The sequence below is a fragment of the Phasianus colchicus genome, chromosome 16 (assembly GCF_987193195.1).
Source record: "Phasianus colchicus chromosome 16, bPhaCol1.hap1.1, whole genome shotgun sequence".
In the NCBI taxonomy this organism is placed as follows: domain Eukaryota; kingdom Metazoa; phylum Chordata; class Aves; order Galliformes; family Phasianidae; genus Phasianus; species Phasianus colchicus.
Window position 1 is genome coordinate 7215920 of NC_143451.1, and position 21077 is coordinate 7236996.

The window sequence follows — 21077 nt, forward strand, 5'->3', positions numbered from 1 at the left end:
ACTTTAAGAGATTTTTAGATGTTCCTTTCTCATATTTGGAGATTATGGAATAGAGACTTCTGAAAGAAATGATCACAGTAACTGGTACAAGGCAGCAGTAATTAGATAGGAGTGGGAACTTGTAAAGCCTGAAATCTGCAGAGCTTGAAGAGACATGGCTAGTTTGTAATTAGCTTCTATATGCCTACATAACACAGAATTAAAATTAAAATCATCCTGTGGAAGATATTCATGCAAGCAAGATGCTACTGGTTTGTTTCTCCAAAGCAAAAACAAAGCCACTGCCATCAAGCAAATCTCCAGATATATTTCACACTTACTCATTTCCATCTTCAGTCCACAGAACAGACATGAATTTCTGGCACAGCCATTAAAAGACACTGTTTTGGGTGACCAGCTGCAACTGCACCCCAGGCTGCCCACAAATTCATGCAATATAAGCCACAGGCATACCTAGCTTTACATTTCTGACATGCAGGCAAACTCATATGCAGATTAAAGAGAGTGTATACCACACAACTCCAAATTTTTGCCTCCATGAATGTTGCAGCCTTCTAACCATGCAGCTCCATGGCTGTTAACAGGTTTGCTTTTTCTCTAATAAGACAGGATGACATGCAGGAAACAGTTTTGTTATTTTGAGTTGAGAGTATGTCTTCATCACTTCTCCCGTGAGAATTCCATGGCTGCCTGAGGCACAAGAAAAGAATGAAGCACAAAAAGCAGAAATATTCAAGCAAAAGTCAAAAATTCTCCTACTTTAAAAAAGTAAAATTAACATTTCTTCAGGAAAGAATATCAGTTTCTAGGAGCTAAGATTTTAGAAATTTTGCAACACTCTCTTGTATTCTTGTATGGATCCCAAGGCCTATCTTTCTTTCCAAAGAGAATCTGCACAGTTCAGGAACAGTCACACATTAGAATTCTACTCAGCACACTTTATTTTCACCAAATCTGGCATTTATATATGCCTGGCTAGATTTTGAGAGAATCCTATAATTCTACTGTATAATTATCTCTGTCTTTCTATAAAAGTGAATAAAAATGTAGGATTGGAAAGAACTTCATGCTACAGGTCCTCTTCCTTCTTTGTTCATTTACCAGTTTTCATCATAACAGTAGCTGCTTCCTTATTATTCCCTGACTGTCTTTATTTCCCTTCCAAACACTGTTTACTACCTTCAATTTCCCACCTAAATCATGCCCGCCTTAGTTTTAGACCTCACATCCATTTGATGTTGTTCAAACAGCTTTTCCTCATCCTGCCTCCAGCTATCATATTCCTCCCTCAGACTCATTTTTACTAGAGTCATGTGCCCTTCCAGCCCAGAAAGCCAACCGTATCCTGGGCTGCATCCAAAGAATCGAGGCCAGCAGGACAAGGGAGGTGATCCTGCCCCTCTGCTCTGCACTGGTGAGTACGGCAGTACTGCATCCAGATGTGGTGTCAGTACAGGAGAGACATCGATCAATTGGAGCACATCCAGAAGTGGGCAACAAAAATGATCCAAGGGATAAAATACCTCCCTGTGAGAACAGACTCGGAGCTGGGGCTGTTTGGCATGCAGAAGAGAAGGCTCTAGGAAGACCTGAGAGTGGCCTTTCAGTATCAAAAAGGGGAGCTATAAGAAAGAAGGAGGGCAGACTCTTTAGCAGGGTCTGTTGTGATAGGACAAAGGAAAATAGTTTAAACTAAAGGAGGGAGATTTAGGCTGGATATAGGGAAGAAGTTTTTTACAATAATGGTGGTGAGGCACTGGCACAGGTTGCCCAGAGAGGTGGTGGATGCCCCTTTCTAAGAGGGCTTGGGAGGATTCAAGGTCACACTGGACCAGACTATGAGCAATCTGATCAAGCTGCAGGGGTCCTTATTCATTGCAGGGGGGTTGGACTAGATGACTTTTACTCTGGCCTTCATCAGCACAGAAAAGTTTGTTGCATACAAGTGCTTCAGCAAGATGTTCCAATTTGGTCATATTAAATCTAATCTCATTCTTCTTTTACTTCACTCTACTCTAAAGTATCTATTTTTACAATGCCTCCAGGTTGATAAACTTACTATAAACTGTAAAATCTGCAATCTGATAAACCATACGTAAACAGGCTGAGCATGTTTGGTGGTTTTTTTGTTAGTTTGTTTTTTAAGTTGAAACACAGTGACATCCAGCAAATTCAGCATGCTGTCCTTTAGCCATGCTCTTACTCTCAGAAGCTTTCCATAATTTCCAGTCATGGTCAAAAGACATAAGTCTAATGCTTAAAAACTGAAATAAACATCCACAATGAGCAGCACAGAGATTTTAATCCTATCCACCCGGTCATGGAGAGACCTGCTAAAATCTGGGTTAATCCTTCCAATCCTTAGTCAGAAATGAAAGTCTGTGCGATTGAAATAGCATGCCAGAATTAGATTTGCTTGTGGCAAGGATTCGATTAAGCCAAAAATTAAGATCTTGGCCACCGTTAGAAATAGTTTCAGTTAAAATCAAAGCATTGCATTCCTACTAACAGATACTATAATCCACAAGAGTCATTATACTGAGAACAAACTCATAGCCCTTCTCTCCACAGGAAATTAATTTGGGGCAAATCCCATACATGCTGATGGGATTTTGACAGGAGCTCTGTCAAAAATTTTTAAAAAAAACAACAATAAAACATATCAACAGCTCTCCAAAATGAAGATGACAGCCATTGAGTGGAGTACCACGCGTAAGGCACAAACTCCAGAGCACAGAAATAAGGACAATTACTAACATTGCAGCTTTAGGATGCAGATCCTCCCAAACACACCAGTGACAATTTTAACTGCTGTATATTTGTTACTGTACTCAAAAATATGACGTACACATTAGACATAAAATATTTATCTCAATCTATTCCTCTGTAGTGGCCAGGGGGTTGTTGTTATTTTTAGTAGATTATAAATGTCAGCACAGAAAATTTTAAAAGAAACTGTTCTCCCAGGAGCCACTCCGCTTGAGGTTTGTTTGATTAAAGCTTGCACAGATCAGGCTGGATTAAGTGTAAAATATAACAAACATTCTGAATGTGCTTCTGGAGGTACGTTATAGACAACTCATGCCAAGCCTGGGGTTCGTGGAGTTGCTGCTCCCCCAGGTCCTCTGGCTGCCACATTGTGTGCCCACAGCATCGCGCTGCACGGTTACTGCAGCACAGTTTTCAGTTATAAATCTTCAGGGGTTATAGTAACAGAATAATAGAGGCATACATTCAGCTCTAACCTCCATACCAAGATAGCCAGAGGTTTCAAAGCATTGCATAAGCACATTTCTGTAATCTTTGCTGCTCCAAAGCTGGAAGCTTTTACTGAGGCAGGGCTCTTTGAAGTTACTTTGGGAATGGACTCTCCGCAGATGGAAAAACAAATGATTAAGCCAGCTCAACGGGGAGTCAGTCTTATTGTACATACTTGATTTTAAAAGAAGCTAAGGGAGGGAGAACACAGGGTTTTTTTTAATACAACCCTAGAAAGCTTGTTAAGAAGGAAAATATACCATCATCTGAGCTGAACCAGAAAAGCTGTTTAATGACATAGCGACTTTAACATGCAAATGAAACCTTTAAGTGACCTGAGAAAGCTAAACTCCATTTCAAATGTGAAATGTTAAGTATGAGGTCTGCTCCACAAGTAATGCCTCCTATTGTGTTATGTTGGCCTGTGAGGTCAGAGGCAGATGTTGGGATGGCAGTGGTGCTTGAACCTTCCCATCAATATCCCATTACATTTGGTTAGTGCATGACAGATGGCAGCAGAGGGGCACTCTGATACAATGACTGTTGAAAAACAGCGTTTCGTAGCTGAGAGTTTGCTCTATCAAATAGTGTTATTGTGCTTTCTACATCTGTTGTAGTTTTCATGGAAATAAATAGGAGGCATTACTTTTGCAGCAACTTATATGGACCATCAGGTTTAACTTAAGTAAAACAAGGTTCAAAATATTTAACCAGAAATCTGGCAACTAATTTGGAAGAAAGCACCGTAAGTAGCAACAACACACCAAATCACACCTTTAACCTGTGAGTTAAAAGAGCAGAGTGACTGCTCTTTTTAGCAGAGCATGTCTTAAGTCCATTGTATAACTTTGAGTTTCAATTAGGTTGGATATAAGGAAAAAGTTTTTACAGTAAGGGTGGTGAGGCACTGGCACAGGTTGCCCAGGGAAGGGTGGATGCCCCATCCCTGGAGACAGTCAAGGTCAGGGTGGACCAAGCTGTGAGCAACCTGATTGAGCTGTAGATGTCTCTGTTCAGTGCAGGGTAATTGGACTAGATGGCCTTCAAAGGTCCCTTCCAACTCAAACTCTATATATTGAGGCTATGATTGTATCTTTACACCTTTCAAGTAATGAATGTACTGAGCAACTTCTTAGGATTGCAAAAACTTCTTCATCTCCTAACTTTGCAGCACTAAGATCTTTGGAAAAGCATTTAAGCAGGCATTTAAGGATATTTTAAACATTCACTTGCTTTGTATGCCTTTACTTTTCAATGAACTCAGTTATGCTGCAGGGACTTTGCCTTCCACATAGGGCTCACACATGGCCTGTATGCTGTATGTGCAGATGCTCCCTTTTTCTCCAAGTGTCACCCTCCTTGGCATTTGGATGTGCCTTTGCTGACCAGCATGAGTTGTTAGTTTTTGCATGTCTATAACTTACTGCACACAGTAAAAAAGCAGTAAAAGTTGGGAAATTAGTGAAGTTCATTTCTATTTTGCCCTACATTTTCCACAACTTTCAGGCAGTGCCCACCGAAGTGCCCATTGCAGCTTAACAAATCAATAGGACTTACATTGGAATAAGGATTACTGAGCTGGACCGTTACATTTTATTATTGGATAACTCACTATTTTAAGATCTCAAGCTCTTACTGTGAACAGGGTAAATCACAGAGCAGCTCTTCTCAAGCCAGAAGTCACCTAACACAAGGAAACAGAGAACCAGTCCACACTTAAGGAAAACAATTTATGCAAGCACACAAATAACATCGTAAGGCTTTCAAAGACCATTAAAGGAAAGTATGAAGTATCCACGCATTCATTTAAATTTTAATTTAGAGACTGTAAGATGCATTTTTAGGACAAATTGGGAATCTGAAAGTACTGTGTATAGCGAGAAGCCATTTAACAACTGTTCAGGATATTTTAAATATGAAGATTATTTACTAATTACACCTATCCCAATTCATTCATATCAGTCCTACCGTCATTTCATGAAAAATTCCAGTTATTCTTAGAATATTCATATTCTACAAAATGATGATAGAAGAACAACAGAGATTGTAGCCAGATGCCTCTATCCTGATGTGGAAAAGGCTTGAAAAAGGAAAATGTGACAACCTAGAAAAATTTACGAGAAGTGTTAGAATGAGCATATCTAGAAAATGCAGTAGGATATTTGTTTATCCAATTTAGCCAATTTAAGGAAAGGAAACCACACAAACTCGTATTTTTCCTTCTGCAAGAGAGCATACCCTGACAGCAGCCAAAATATCCTCATGTGACATTTTCTTATGCTCTGTTCTCAAAAGCCGTTGCTTCTTTTCAACCTCGTACAGCCAGCTGTTCGGATGACATCAGCATTTATATAATTAATGATCCATAAATCTGTGCCGTGCACGTAACTGCAATTTAAGTTACAAGTGCCAGTAAATGTAAGTCTTAATAATATTTTAAAGCTGCAGCAAAACACATTCTCAAACACCATGAAGGGGAAACTGCAGAATCAGCAAGCCGCCATACACTGTGGAAAGCAATTTGTTTTCATACATTTTAAGTGTCAGTTCGCCCTGCTCCCAAGTATTCTGATGCCCCCAGAGGGAGATCTGAAAATCAGATTAATTTAATTGAAAATGAGTTGTGAAAGAAGAGATTCATCAATATATTTTCAAATGCCAGTTCCTCAAGTCCAAGGCAGTTGGAACCCCCTTAAAGCACATGCATATGACAGAAATGCATAAAAAAAGTACATTTATTGCTACAAATCAGAGAACTATTCCAAAAAAAATTCTATTTTCCATAGAAATGGATGTTTGCCTAGAAGGACGTGGGTGCTGGACAAACTGGTACAGCAATAAAAAGAAAAGTAGTGAGACTGTATACTTAGGAAGCCTCTAGGCTGACCATCTGCCAAAGGTTGTAGAAAGGAGAGAATGTAAATTAAAAAAAAACAAAAACAAAACAGGAAAACATCAGATGTCAGTAGGAGACAAACGTGCAGTCTCTGATACATCAACTCTGAGATGCTCACCTACGGCTCAGAATCCCTACGTTGCACTATGGAAAGCACTTTAAGAACAGTTCACCAACAGGAGAATGCAAGGTGCTCAGTGAAGAAATCACTCAGCAGAGCAGCAGAGCTCTCCAAACTCCCAAGGCCAGGAGTCCTGAAGAGATACCAAGATGGAAATGACAGCTGAAGTTTTGAATTCTTTTGGATTTCTCATATTTCGTTCCTCACAAGTAGAAATATACAAATAGACCACTTTCATCAGCAACTTCTCTTGCTGGTTTCTCACCACCACAGCTCTGCACCTCCATTACCCTGGCTCAACTTCTCACCCTTTCTGTGTTTTCTACTGTTAAATATAAACGGGCTTGGCTTAAAGCATAACAGTTTTGACCTTTTTTCTTGGGATTTCAGACAATTCTTATTTGTTCCAGTAATCATATTTTAGCATAACTATCATCTCTATATACACTGAAAGAGTCCTAGTACTCCTGACATTAAGGGACATATTTTAGGTGGAGAGGTGTATCCTCTCCTAACCAACCTTGCTTCTACCAGAAGTGAATTAATGCAATAAAGAAATAAGACTCAATGCTAGCGTGACAGCCCAGCGCAGATATGAATAGCAAGCAGATGGGCTGGAGAGGAAGGCAGCATAAGAGAAGAGTGCTTGGAGAGACACAGGTGTTTGGGGGAAGGAGATTGCATTCAGAAGAGACTGGGTAAGTCTAAGAGCAAGAAAAGAAAACAAATGCTTCTTTTTACATCTTCTGTACCAGCTCAGTTTTGTCTTACACTGCTAAGTCATAGAGTTTAAGGTTTTGCATCTGAAGCACCAGTCATCCACATCTTTGGCTAGAATCTAGACTCCACAATGGGAAATTTCAGCCTTTTTGCATGTAACAGCTAAATGCAGATCAAGAAGGAAGGGAAGGAACAGCAAATGGATTGAAACAAACCAAAGAGGACAGGGTTACTTTACTGACTACAAAAGTGATGTGACTATCTAAAATAAAGCAGACCATCCAAACAGTACTTGACTAGAATACAGACAGCCTCCATAATTTTTGCATCTGTTTTGTTATGATGAATTCACAAACCTTATCTTGTCCCAATTAGGTACTTCACATAACTCTGATGCTTTTGCCAGCACAATTTACCCAGAACACTAAATTAGCCTCACACACACACACAAAAAAAAAAAAAATAACATGTAATTTGTCTGGTAATTATATGTTTCTGTAACTCCTAAAAGCAACTCATTACAGAAATGTTGCGCATTTAGAACAGATTACCTTAATTCTATTTTCTGTTTATCCAATTATAACTGTCGTTCCTAATTGTATTGTAAATTGTGTTGAGCTGGAAGGTGGCTATAAAATCCTCGCTCTTTCCTCTTTCATAGTGGCTTTACATACACAATGTGTTTCCACCAGGCACAAAATCAATGTAGTGAAAACAAAGCAATCCTATTGCGAATTCTGGTCATAGAGAGAGGCAAATTGGTAAACATGAATGCTCAAAAGTTGGTGCTGACAGAATTACAGGCACAGAGTCCTGAACCAAAAGCTGGGACGCTGAGAAATAAACGCTGTGAGGAAAGGGATACTAAACAAAAAGATGAGCATCTTCCCATCCCACAATCCCTCGAATGAAACATTTATAGAAGCATCCTGCTCCAAGATGCACAAAAGCAGGCTATAAATAAATAGCTGAGCACAGCACAGCACCGTGCCAACAGCAGGGCCAGCGCGCCCGGCCGCGCTGCAGCAGGTGACCAGCCTGCAACGAGGGAACAGCCAGCCATCCTCTGTGCAGGCACAGGATGAAAACCTGTGCTCAACATTGCAGTGGGAATAGAAAGCCCAAACCACTGACCAATGAGTCAGCTGGTGGTGGAGAAACTCCCTGAGAGAGCATGCTCTAAGCCTGACATTAAGGTATGCATCGTTTTAAAGATGAAAGTGTGTGGCCTCCTAGACAGCTTTCCCTTTTCAAATCAGATCTCCATCCAGGCTACTTAAAGATGAGTGATGTGATGTGATACTGCTAGGAGAACACACTGCCTTCAGCCAGCCCCACACACCGACCACTGCTCATTGTAGGCTCCATCCTGACAGGAGGCAAATCAATGTGCTTCCACACAAAATATTAAAAGCACAAACATGGCATTGATTTTCTCATTCTCTCTCTCAACCTTCACAATTAGAATCTGGAAGAAAGCTGAGAGGAGAATCTACATGGATGCTATAAACCACACATGTAGCTCTCTCAAACCAGAGCATTCCTAAATGTGAAGCAAAAGGCTTTCACAAGAAACAGAAGTTGTTTAGGAGCTGTACAGAAAATATATCATCATATTTTAATTAAACCCCTTCCACAGCCCTCCAACATGCTTCTTGGTGCTTTAAAGTCTGAAGGGACCACAGTAGTCCAAAAAGGGGATGACTAACATTCAAAGAATCATTTGAGCTGCAAGGGACCTAGTCCAACTCCCCTGCAATGAACAGGGATACCTAAAGCTCAACAAGGCATTTCCATTCAAATGTATGTTAATCTTGTTATACATTCTCCACCCTGTCACATACAACCACATGGAGATGTTTTACTCCTCTCCATGCTCTAGAAGTTCAGGACCAGTTTATAACCTCAGCTATATTGCTGGATTCCTTAGGTCAGCTTTAGTTTGGTCTCTGTGGCTGCTAAGCAGATTAGGGAAGTAGCAACAGCTCTAACCACACAAACTTTTTTTCTAGTTTCATCTTTAATCTGCTTGGAAACTTGAAGAGCCAGTAACTGAGCCAAACCTCAGTCACACACACAGAGCAACTACTGCTTTTTTTCAGGAGATTTGCATCAATCACAAAGGTTGGTGAGCAGAACACTTGTCAACCCACCCTGCAGGGCAGCAGCAGAGCCTCCATGCTCCAGTCCCAGGAGGTACAGACATTTTTCGTAAGGAACTCTGCTCTTCCCCAAGAGAGCTGTTGTACACCAAGAGCCTCCTTCTTCTCCTTTTTGATCAATAAAAGTTGTGTGCAGATAGTGCAGAGGCAAATACTGTGGACAGGTGAGGCAAGATGTTAACTGCATACCTCATCCAAGTTAGATCTGCTGCACTCCAGGCTTCGATTTTGTGTTTGAAAAAAAAAAAAAAAAAAAAACAACAAAACCAACCAACACCAACTCACCAGGTTTGGTAGCTGCTGTGCATTTCCACAAAAGCCCAAAGGCTCTCCTCCTGAGATTGGTGGAAGACGCTCCAGGCAGTGCTGCCTCTCTGGCGCCACTGGACTTCACACAGGTCTCTGTCTGGAGAAGCCAGAGTGCTCAGGGCTGGAGCACAACTTGCAGCACTGAGGCTGCAGAATCAACTCCTGGGCATTCTGTATAGACAGACTGTCTAGCTTACATACCTCAAGTGCAAGCATGGGGCTTTTCTCCTGAGAACATTAAGTGTAAATCAAATATAAATAGCCAGTGATGCTGCTACAGTTTTATTAATTTCAGTGAAGGAGAGAAGAAAATATCTCAGGGATTTAAACAAACAATATGGTGACAGATGGCATGCAGACGATCCAGGCTGGGCTCCCTCAATAAAATGCACACAACTTCATAGCTCCAGGAGAAGGGAGGCAGAAGAGGCAGAATGGGGCTGGGGAGAGGGCAAGGCTGGCCCAGATGACCCCTGTTTTTCTGACAAACAAAACCAGTCCTGGAATGCAGAGACTCTGCTCATCTGCAAAATGTTCTGTACCATCACTGATGTCAACAGTTCTATCAAGGACATCCTCCAAGCAAGTCCAAAATTGTATCATTCATTTAATAAAAAAAAAAATAAATTCTTCACATTCAACTGTTAGCTCAAATGAGTGGCAAATATAAAGGACTATTAAACTACTTATTCAAATAATCTAAGCAAGCTCTCAAAAACAATTAATAGAAAAGATGTTAAAAACGTTTTTGACATGATACCAATGCCCTTCTGTTCTTTCACTGCATAATTTTATTAGGATGAATATTTTCAGGCAGATTTAGATATATTCTGATTATCAGAAGTGCCTTATGTGAGTTATAATAGTCCCATTATTATTTTGTAGCTTAAAGGAAATCATTTCAGGTTTTATGTTCGAGAATGGTCTTGGAAAAAAAAAATTCTAAAGATGCCACCAAGAATTTCTGCAAGCAGAAAATTATGCTGAAGGCCTGGTGTCCTACTTTTCCTCGCCTGGGAGCTGGCTGTGTTATAATTTCCCATAGGCAGGCAATAGCTTGGACGGATGCATGGATGATCTAGACACTGACTTAGAGGCAGTTTTAAGATGTTCTCAAAAGACATGGAGGCATTTATGGATTCCTGTTTTCAAGAACTGTAAGAACAGACAGCTTGAAGAGAAAGAAAACGATACCTTTGAGACGAAAATATATTACACTTACTGCAAATAAGATTAAGTCCCAGTGAAGCCCATCACTGCACTCGGCTACATAGGAGCGGTTCATAGGATCCCATCCTGCAGCCTGGGCTCAGCTACAACACTGCAAACTGCAGCAAGCTGAAAACAGGACCTTGCCCGCACCTCAGCCACTTCAAACACCAGGTAAACTCAAAGATATGGTGTTGAGCAAAAGACTTCTACGTCCTACTGTCTGCTTACTAGTTTTGGAAGACATTAGGAATTTCTGTCTCTGCCTTCTTTCTGCTTGGATAAATTAGTCCAAGTTTGTCTCCCAGAGACATAGTTCAAAGCTCACTCTCACAGTATTACGGGAAATCCACCACACTTTCCTTCATCAAACTAAGGGGGAAGAATGAGGAAAATACAAAACAGGCAGAAAAATCCTTTAGAAAAGTAAGAGAGAGCAGGAGAGAAACAGCAAGAAAGCAAGAAAACAAGGCGCATTCACGGTATAATGCTCCCTCGAGCTCTGTGGCACAGCTCAAAGTAGCAAACACTGCAGCAAACACTGTTAAACTTCACTTTTCCATAGCCATGACAGCACAAGCATAGCAATGCAAAGCAGCACGCCGCATCCTAACCATCTCACGCTCGCTGAGAGTTGGCTCCAGGTAAAGAAAAGCACAAGAAATTGAATCCAGTCCATATGCCTCAGTGAGACAGATTTCAGGCACATTTTTAACCATTTAATTATAAACAGTCATAGCACATGCGTGTAAAAGGTACAACTGTGGATTATGAGCTCAGTTATAAAAATCTTTAGCATATACAAGATTTTTTTTTTAAATAAATAGCTATACATATGCAAAGGAAGATCAATACTACGTTTTTATTGCAGTTAAAAGTGCAATAAGAATTTCTGAAAGTTATGCTTATTGTAGCAGCATTAGTACAGCAACAAAGGAAAATCACGGGAAAGGAAACATTGAAACACTGCTTTACAAGAGGCAGAAGCTAGAAGTATTGCTTGCATGCAATGGAACAGTGTAATGTATCCAGACATGAAACATTAAATTAATATTGGTATTTTCAGACTAAGGCATTTAGCTGTAGTTTCATCTTCCTACCTTCTGCAGTGCTAACCATAGCCAAAATCATTACCATGCTCAGAAGTACGCTGCCACAGACATGCTAATATCAGTTAACAGCAAAGGCAAGAATGAAAAGTTAGCAAATTTAAATGTAAGGTTTTCTGTAAGAATGTAGAACTGTTTTATCGTGAGCTGGGGGGGAAATAACACACATTGTACGTGGCGACATACAAATCAATAAACACGCTCCAGGAATTACAATATCCAGAAGTGATTCTACAATAAAAAAGAAATCCTACATCCTTTCCCATTCTTTGCAACAATTTTTGAAGCATGAGAACTGAAGCACAGTCATGCATGATATGCTCGTGGAACATCATTCCCTCCCTAGAACTCACGAGACCGTGGCTACAATCACACATTTGGTTTTGGGCTCCCCCCATACAAACACCACCACCTCTCAGCAAGTCCAAAGGACAGGAGCACCAAGGCTGCAAGGAAAGCCCAAAGGAATGGGGGTCTGCTGGGGATGGGACAGGTAAGGACAGGTGTCTAAACGGAGTTAGACTCAGCAAAACAAGAGGTCATGGTCACATTACAAGGGGAAATCCTAATGAGATATAACAAAAAGGTTTGCACAGTGGGAGTTTAAGTAGTGGAACTGATTGATTGTTGTATTTAAATCCATGGAGATGCTCAGAGCTGGACTGGAGAAGGTCCTGAAGGACCTGACTCAACATAGTAGCTCACTTGTTGACAAATGGGGCTTGGGCAACCTCCAGAGATCCCTCTGATTTCTGTTATTCTACCATTCTGTATTCACAGCTAGGAAAAAGGCAGATAAAAGGAAAGCAGAAGACGGTGGTAGGTGCAGAATGGATTTTATACCAAACAATTAAGGAAAGTGTTAATAACCAGCGTTAATTCATCAGCTCAGAGAATAATGAAGAATTATAATTTCATCACATTATTTCCTGGGATATCAAAGATTTATTTTAACAATTCTAAGGCTATTTCAAGAAGTGTCACTTTTTAATGGCCCTAAAGGAAAACTGCCCTCACCTTTAGTGCTGCTCAGCTACACACACGCTTTCACCACACTAAAATGCTTCCAGTTTTTGTGTCTTTCAGAGAGGTTTCTACTAAGAAATTAGACTCAGTTTTGAAACATACAGAAGTACCATAGTTCAGAGATGCTCAGTGCTCACAGGTGCTTTTATAACACAGGTGGCTTCTTCCCACTTCTGAAGGAAACAAATCCTTCGTTATCGTAGCAGAACTAACCGTAATGTTCTGTCTTAGAAAGGAATCTTAATTACAATCATTATAACGATAGCATGTGGTGAAATAAACCTAACTAAGTTTAAAATCAAATGCTGAAGTCAGGAAACAGATCCTAAGCAGTGTTTGGTTTAAGATCTCAAACCTGAGCAGACAAGGGGGTGAATAAACAGCCAGCCTGTTAGCAGCATCCTCCCAGGGCTGCCGACGCACAGCAGGTTGGCACACATGTCCCACACACAGTTCTCATCTTGTTGCAGTGGACTGTCTCAAATCTGAACATTCCCTGAGCCCACGGAAGAACTGAGGACCGGAGCCCAGGAGCAGCTCATTGGCAGCAGGATTGCTGCCAGCAGCAGGTGACAGTGCTGGTGACAGGCAAAGCATGCTCTGCTGTCCAGGGCACCTCTACGGTGCAGCTGGGGCATGGAGGTGCTGCACAGCCATAGGCATCCCAGAGCTTTATTGGTTGGGTCTTAACAACAGGTTCCAGGTGAGGGAAAGCACGGAAACCATTTCAGTACTGTTGGCTTTACACACTGCCATCATTTTTATAATCCTTATGAAGCAACGCATTCCCTCGGCTGTGCAACCAAATTTTAACAAGATTGGAGCAAGGTCCTACTGATGGCCAAGATTGGAGCAAGGTCCTACTGACAGCCAGTGCTCACACTGGGACATCATAACCTGAGAGCAGTATTTATTAACAGTGCAGAAAATGGAAAGCTCATCCACTCAGAGCATTCCAGGGAAGCCTGTAGGAGTACAGACTTAGAGACAACTTCTCATTCACATCCACAGCTCATCTCACATTTAAGACAGTTAAGCATCATATAAGTACTGGCACAGAATTCACTGAATTGTTGTGCTGCCTGTGTGCCAGCCTTGCTTGTAGACTGCAAGCGAGCAGGTACAACACATGCACACTCCTTTCCATCTAAAAGTCATCTAAAACACAGTATCAGCATGATTCCACATGGAAGGAAAGAAATTACTAGAGCCACACAGTAAGAACAAATGAAAAGGCCACGGAGTGCCAGAGGTGGGAACTCTATCCACAGGCAGGAGTGAGACTGAGCACCTTTTATTTATGCTAGCAGTCTCAATATGGGAGACAAAACAGAAGACTCAACACCGATCAACTTTCTAATGTAAGCCAGCAGCCGTGCGTTTCGGCTGAAATCCTGACACCGCCTTGGAAGGCAGATTTTATATTCGCAGCTCTTCTCTCTCCTTCATCCCCTCTGCTTTTCTGACAGCACTGCGAATTTCACCTCCGGCTCCCAGGAATTCGTTCCCAAATGATGGGTTAATTGAGTGACACACGCAAGCCTTATTTCTGTGCTGTTCCAAAGGCAGCGCCAAGATATACTGCGCACTGGAACAGCCAAGATAAAAACGGAGGCAATTTCAGTTACGCGATCATAAAACTCTCTCAGCCAATTCAAGCTACTAAAGACAGCTCTGTTCGATTGCCTTAACACACAAGTGAACAGTTTTGATTTCCCAAATGGAAATCTTAGAAGCCAAGATTCAGCACAGTGTTATATTATCAAACTGCGATAACCCCCAACATCAAAGACGGTGACGTAATAGTGACAATATTAGCATACAAAAGGAACACAGTATTAACTTCCTGAGGCAGGAAAAATGCAATCTGTTTCATAAATAAAAGTAAATAATAATCATCTGTATCGGGAACATCCTGCATTCAGCTACTGAGCATTGATACTGTACAGATTTCTGCCAGTTTCATCACTCAGCCCTCCCTGGGTTCTTCAGTCTCAAATGTTTTTGTACTGGTATAGAAAGTTGAGTGACACACATCAAATAGCTTCATACGTATCTAGGAACTCTAACTTCAGAAAGATAAGGAAGTCTGTACAGCAATTTAAAAGCACAACACATAACCATCTGTATTACTTGGCGGCTGCACTTCCATTTAAGATAGCAGTACAGACTGTAAAGATCTCTGTACAAATCAAGATGTCCAGCCCATTGTTGTAGAATCTCTGCTATAATTCAGCAGTTATTACTTTCACCGTTGCATCACAAGTTTAAAAGGTCATTCATGATACTGAGAGATGAAGGATCTCTTTAATAGCAGTGGAATATGTTTTTTGCTGAGTGAAAAGGTGCAAAAGATGCAACAGATCATTGCATCTTCCCTGCTTCTGCTCCCCCAAGCTATGAAACCATTTCATATTCAGATGGATACAGAGAGATCCCATAGGACAATTCAAAAGTCATCAATAAGGAAGAACAATCTTTAGGGAATGAGAAAACCTAAAGGGTACAAGTAACAGGAAATAAATTGCAATTAACGTCGTGTGGGATGTGTGCAGTGCAAGCTGTGTGCTGGAAAACCAGCGACTGCCTGCCCACACAAACTCCCTTCCACACAGCATGTGCTCCTCAGCATCAGCAGGAGCTTCTCACAGACCCTCAGGCCAAGCAGCTGTCCACACCAGAACGCATTGCCCAGGGAGCTGCCACACACCTACTGCTTCCCAAGCAGCACCCATCACTCCGCTAGATCAAACCTACCTGCAGTGCCAGTAAATGTATTTTAAACTGTTGCAGTGTTAAAGCAAATGAGCTGCATATGTGAGTCACTTCTGTTTGTCGTTCCACAATCTCACGATGGATTATGTAAAGGAATGTTTTCCAACAAAGCAATTTGTCATTACCTCCGGGGTTCTGACAACGCTTTGTGGATTTTCATGAGCTATAGTAGGAAGTTAGAAGTATCTGGTTAGTGAAAAAATAATTTAATTAATACAGTGACCATAAGTTTGCAAGCCTATTTAAATTATAGACCATAGCAGATCACAAGAGTTCAGTCTAATATAAACGCCCTATTACAACTACTGTCCTTAAATACATTCATGGCTATAACTTGCTTCTATTCTGCCATGCTCATTAATAATATCTGCTTATAATTTTGTATTTTGTCCCTACAGTTAGTTGATTGAACTCTTTGTTGCGTTTACAGCCAAGCATTGTATTTGCTAATAATTTTTTGAGGTGATCAGCATTAGATTTGGTGGAGAGTAAAGTTTAATTAGGATCACTTTTACAGTGGAAAGAAAATTGAGTTTCAGGTATGAACCCCAAAATATTTTAAAATATTTGGTGAGTAGTCAGTGAGGACACTGCTCTGTATATTCTTTTCTTTCTTAAAGTAAAAAGAGATAATTAGAGGTATTCTTACACTGAAGTGCATTAGAGTAATGAAGGCTTTGAATAATATTCCTACCTTATCTGCCATTATCATGGAGGCCCCGCCATGAATTCCAAGAATTGGAATAGAAGTCTGAGATGAAATAAAATCCAAAATCTGAGCTACTGCCTCCTGATCAGTGTCGTCTCCAAAAACCACTCCATGGATCTTGGTACCTGACATCAAGTCGCAAACGTGTGTTATGATGCTTTTAGGGTCAGTCTGGTTCACCAGAAGGGTCACTACATTGACATCAACAGTCAGGTCTGCTGACATCTCCCTGGTCCAGAGAGATCTGATATCTCTCTCTGTGATATCCTTGGTCCTTCCCAGAATGACTGCAATGTTCAGGACAGGATAATTCTTCTCTGCTCCACGAACAAGATCCAAAGGCGCCAGAAGAGCTTGGAGTACCAGGAGAGCACAGCCAATTTTCCTCATCTTTGCCAGCTTTAACCCCTGTAAAAGTGATCACATTGTATGAGAAAAGGAACAGAGAGAAAAAAAAATATGTACTGTGTATCTCCAGTGAAGGATCTAAACAGAAACCTTCTGGACACCAGACAAAGTTTAGCAGCTTTTTATAACACATTCTTCATGTAGTTTCATTTCAAGCTTACATCCCTCAAAAACCTGAGTTGGCATTGATAGATGGTACTGCAACTGGTCTTCCACAAGCAAGGCAACAGGAAGAAAAAAAAGCACAAGTTCAGGAGAAATAGCCATTAACATTTTTTCTGGGTGGCTAACAAAACTGAAATGACTGAAACGATTCAAAAAAGGCGCCATCATCCTTCTCTTCAACCTTGCCTTCCTAAAGCAGGTGAGGAACAGAAGTCTATTTTCCTTTGGTGTGTCTATTTAAGATTTAGTCACAGTCTGGTAGGAAGAGGTGCGTTAGCTTAAAATGAGAGAAGCAAGCCCGAGGTCTGCTGGAAAGCCCAGTCCGTGTACTCTGTGCATTGCGCAGCATCCCAGAAACGTGCTGCCTTAGTTCCGAAGATCTCGCCAGCTGCTGCTCATGCACAGCCTACTGCATCTCTGGAACAGATTCAGCAGCACAATATTCTATCCTAATTCTTCTCCCTTCCCTTACACGGCATTCACTTGAGCATCTCAGAACTGCTGATCTCAGACACAAAGTTGTCTCTGGCATCGAAGGGGAGGGCGATCCACAAATGAGCATCACTGCATTGGGTTACTTCAGAATCAGCCGGATCTCTGTACAGGGCTGAATACAGAGAGATGAGCCAGAGAAGAAGTGATCTAAACTGTCTGACGGATGGAAAGGAGCTCTGGCTCTGGAAGGTCTCCCTCTGTTTCTGTGCCCCCAAGGGATTTCCACCCCCACGACTGACTCTGCTAACTGCAAGAGGGGAGTCCCTGTGCCAAGCTGAGCCAACCTTGTTGCAAAGCGTCACGCAGAAAGCACCGGCAGGTCTAGCCAATCAGGGGTGGCAGTTTTCAGATCTCCTCTCTCATCATGCCAACCGTATCTCCACCATCAATCAGAATCATCTGCTGCTGAAACGCACACCAAGACAAGGGCTTGCTATATCATCACCTCCTGACGGGTCAGACTAGGAGATGAGCTTGTTGAGACCATTTAATTGCAGATCAGTCCCAACGCGCTTCCTAAATCAAAGCGGTGCGGGCCACGTTCCCACCGCTGCAGCACCAAAGACGGCGCAGTCAGCGGCGGGCACAGCCACAGCGCGGCCTCTCAAGCCCCTGCACAACCCGGGGATTCGAACCCGCGCTCCCGACACCTCCCGCCCGCCCGCACCCAGCGCCGAGAGCGCCCCGCTCCCCGCCGAGCGCCCACGAAGCCCGGTCGCGGCGGCACGATGGCGCCCCCTCGCGGCCGCGCGGCGCCGTCCCACGTACCCAGCGCCTCAGGAGACGGAGCGGTGGCGGCAGCCGCGGGTGCCGGTGGTGCCGGTGCTGGCGGGGCCGCTGCCGCGGGCATGTCGCGCCCCTCGGTGCCCGGGCTCACAGGCGGCCTCCGCGCCGCCGGCCGCAAGCGTGATCCCCGCCGCAGAGCGCGAGGCCCATCGCATCCCGGGAGGGCAGCTAGGCGGCCAGCGAGACGGGCGCAGGGGGGCTGCAGACGGGGAGGGAACGGGGGGAAGAAGAGGAGAGGAGAAAAGCCGTCAGTAGGGCTGAATGTTTAACGGGGCAAAAAAATAAAATAAAATAAAATGTAATTTCACGTGGCACGCGAACCGAAATACCGCGACTGGAAGCGACTCCGAGTGACCGGACTCAAAAGTTTCCCCCCAGTCGCCCGCGTTTAGGAACGAATCCGAGCTCTCCCTACCGGAGATGCCCCCGGAGCCCACAGCCCGCCCGGGAGCGTCCCCAGCCCTGCCGGCAGCTCCGGCCTCTCCGGGAACACACGAGCCGAGCCCGCACGAGCGCATCCCGCCGGGGGCAGCGCCAGCGGCCAACTCCTCCGCACGGGCGGGAGGGGGGGCGGCTCGTGGCACGCACGGAGCGGGGAGCAGCACGGCGCGTGGGGCGAAGCTCCGCATCTTGGAAGGCACAGATTCGTTCCCAATTTTCCGTAAATCTACACAGGGAAACGCACGAGCTAGGGTTGCTTCGGTTTTTCATTCGCTACCCCCAGTAAATACGTACGGAGACACTTCTTAAAGCGACCCCAGGACCCAAAGGCTCCCACCGCTGCTCAGCGCCGCACTCACCGCGTTCGCTCCCCACATCGCTCTGGGCTCGCGCTCCTCCGACTCATCTCAGCGGGTTCCTCTGCAAACAACGGAGCGGGAAATAGGTCCTCTAATGCCGGGATTTCATCCCGCGACTTGCGCCCACCGCGGTACGTGCGAGCCTGGCAGCTCTTTATCGCCTGAAATCCCGCAGGATCAAGTTTTAGCAGAGCCATCACAACTGGGATTTGCTCTTTACTTTTGGCAGGAGGCGTTTCAACGTCTTCATGGCTTTTCTTTTTTTTTCTTTTTTTTCTTTTTTCCGGCTGTTGGAAGGGCAGTTGCAACGCTGCTGCGGCAGCTCCCGGTCCGATGCTCCCCGGTCCTCCACCTCCGGCGGGACTGACAGCGGCGCGGCCCCGAGGCTCGGCGGGAGCCACCGACGGGAGCCACCCGGCGGCCGCCCCCGGCCCCGCCGCCTTTGCCGGGGCGATGCTCACGGGCGCCTCGTCAAAGCGAGACAAATCGCGGCTACTTTGAAGGCTCCCCCTCCCCGTTCTGCCTCTCCCAGCACTAGCGAATGAGTCAGACCCAGGCAATCGGGGGAGGTGTCACATCGGGAACGGTGGAAGCGCCGGGGCTGGGGCAGAAGAGAGGCAAACTTGAGCGCTCGTCCCACGTTAACAGTCCCAGCGAGAGGCTGGTAGCCCGGGAAACCCCCCAGAGCGTTCACCTTTCTCTCGATGCAGAAGCTCTCGAAGTGAAATCCCTGCCGTGGCTCAGGGAAACGAACGTGGAGCGGCGGCCTCTGCTCTAAAAGCAGCCCGAAAAGCTCCAAACCGCCGGCAGGATGCACACGGACGCCATGCAGCAGCCGGCTCCGTCGGGGCGCTCCCGCTGCTCCGTGCAGCCCGACGCTCCCATTCCAGGCGCTGTGCCCACGGCTGCCGCCCGCCCCGGGCAATTCCGCTCCTCCTGCTGCACCTACACCATGGCTCTGCTGCTTCCCCCGTTCCGGCACCCCGCTCCAGCTGCCACAACTTATTTGCTTCTGCCGGAATAATACACCAGCTCGCTACCACGCAGGTGACGCCTTCTTGCAATGACACATTCCTAAGCTAAATAGCTGGGAGTAAGACCGACCTGCATTGGGACAGACCCCTTCCAGTAGGACCTGCAAACTTTGGGTTCGAACAGGCTGAAGCCAGGCTGCCACTCCCCCCGGGCACACAAAACACGGAAACCGGTCCCCAAGACACTTAAGCACACGTCAATTTTACTGCTCCTGACAGTTTGTCTGTAAGAGTCCCCAGCAAATCTATGCCTTTTCTTTCTCGAGAAACCTTGTCTCCTGACTTATTTAGAGATGACTTCCTCAGATGTCACATTAAACTTTCGAAGCAAAGCAATTAAGCAGCTACAACTGTACCAGTTTTTAAAGTTTGATGTTTAAGTGCATCTTCACGTCACCCCGATGCACGCTGTCCTCCTGTAGCGGCTCCAGCAGTGCTGCCGCAGTTCCACAGGTTTGTCACAGCAGCAGCAAAACAGGGATTGGAGACCTTCAGCATCCTCGAGTGCAAGTTAACTTCACAGTGGGGGACCGTGGCTCTAACATTATATTTCAAATATATGTAACAATAACTTTTAGCATTTGAAATGCTAAAAAATGCAGTGCCTTTAGAGTATACTTTGTATATAACACATTGTGCATCATTGCTGGGCTGTATTTGGTGGTTTAGAGGCCAACAAAAGCAATAGTCACATTTTCTAGCCTTACCAAAGCTGTGTGATTTTCACAAGTTGAAAATTAAATATGCTTCAGCATCATCTCAAATATTTTCCTCAATTATTCTTATGAAACCTCTATAATGGAAGTACCAAATGAAAACTAAAGTCCAAATAAAGTGCTCTAAGTTACCCTTATAATCCGTGTGTAAAAAGGGAACACTTACACTAAAAGCAGCGTGACAAACTCTGACATCCCTGCACTTGGGAGGTCACAGGTGCAGAGTTAATATCATCCCACAGAGGAAAAGGCAGAAGGATTGGTGCCTAAGCAATTGCAGCTGTGCAGCTCCAACATCACTTATTGAAGCTGGGGATCCTGCACTCTAAGAATACTTTCCAGGCAGGGTATCCCTACCTCCTACCCACTATATAAACCC

General features: G+C 43.9%; 1 protein-coding gene across 3 annotated transcripts in view; it reads right to left on the minus strand.

Moving 5' to 3' along the window:
• The window catches only part of GRIN2A (glutamate ionotropic receptor NMDA type subunit 2A), a 163839-nt gene extending 143716 nt beyond the window's left edge, over positions 1-20123 (minus strand). For 2 of the 3 annotated variants that reach the window (XM_090151234.1, XM_090151236.1), the window contains exons 1-2: positions 18949-20123; positions 16280-16702 (exon numbers count right to left, since the gene is read on the minus strand). In XM_090151234.1, coding sequence (XP_090007360.1) covers positions 16280-16702; positions 18949-18966 — 441 coding nt within the window. In that variant the 5' untranslated portion in view covers positions 18967-20123. Of the gene's footprint in view, positions 1-16279; positions 16703-18130; positions 18348-18948 lie in introns of all 3 variants that reach the window. The other variant, XM_090151235.1, reaches the window with a different exon arrangement.
• Positions 20124-21077: the final 954 nt, after the last annotated feature.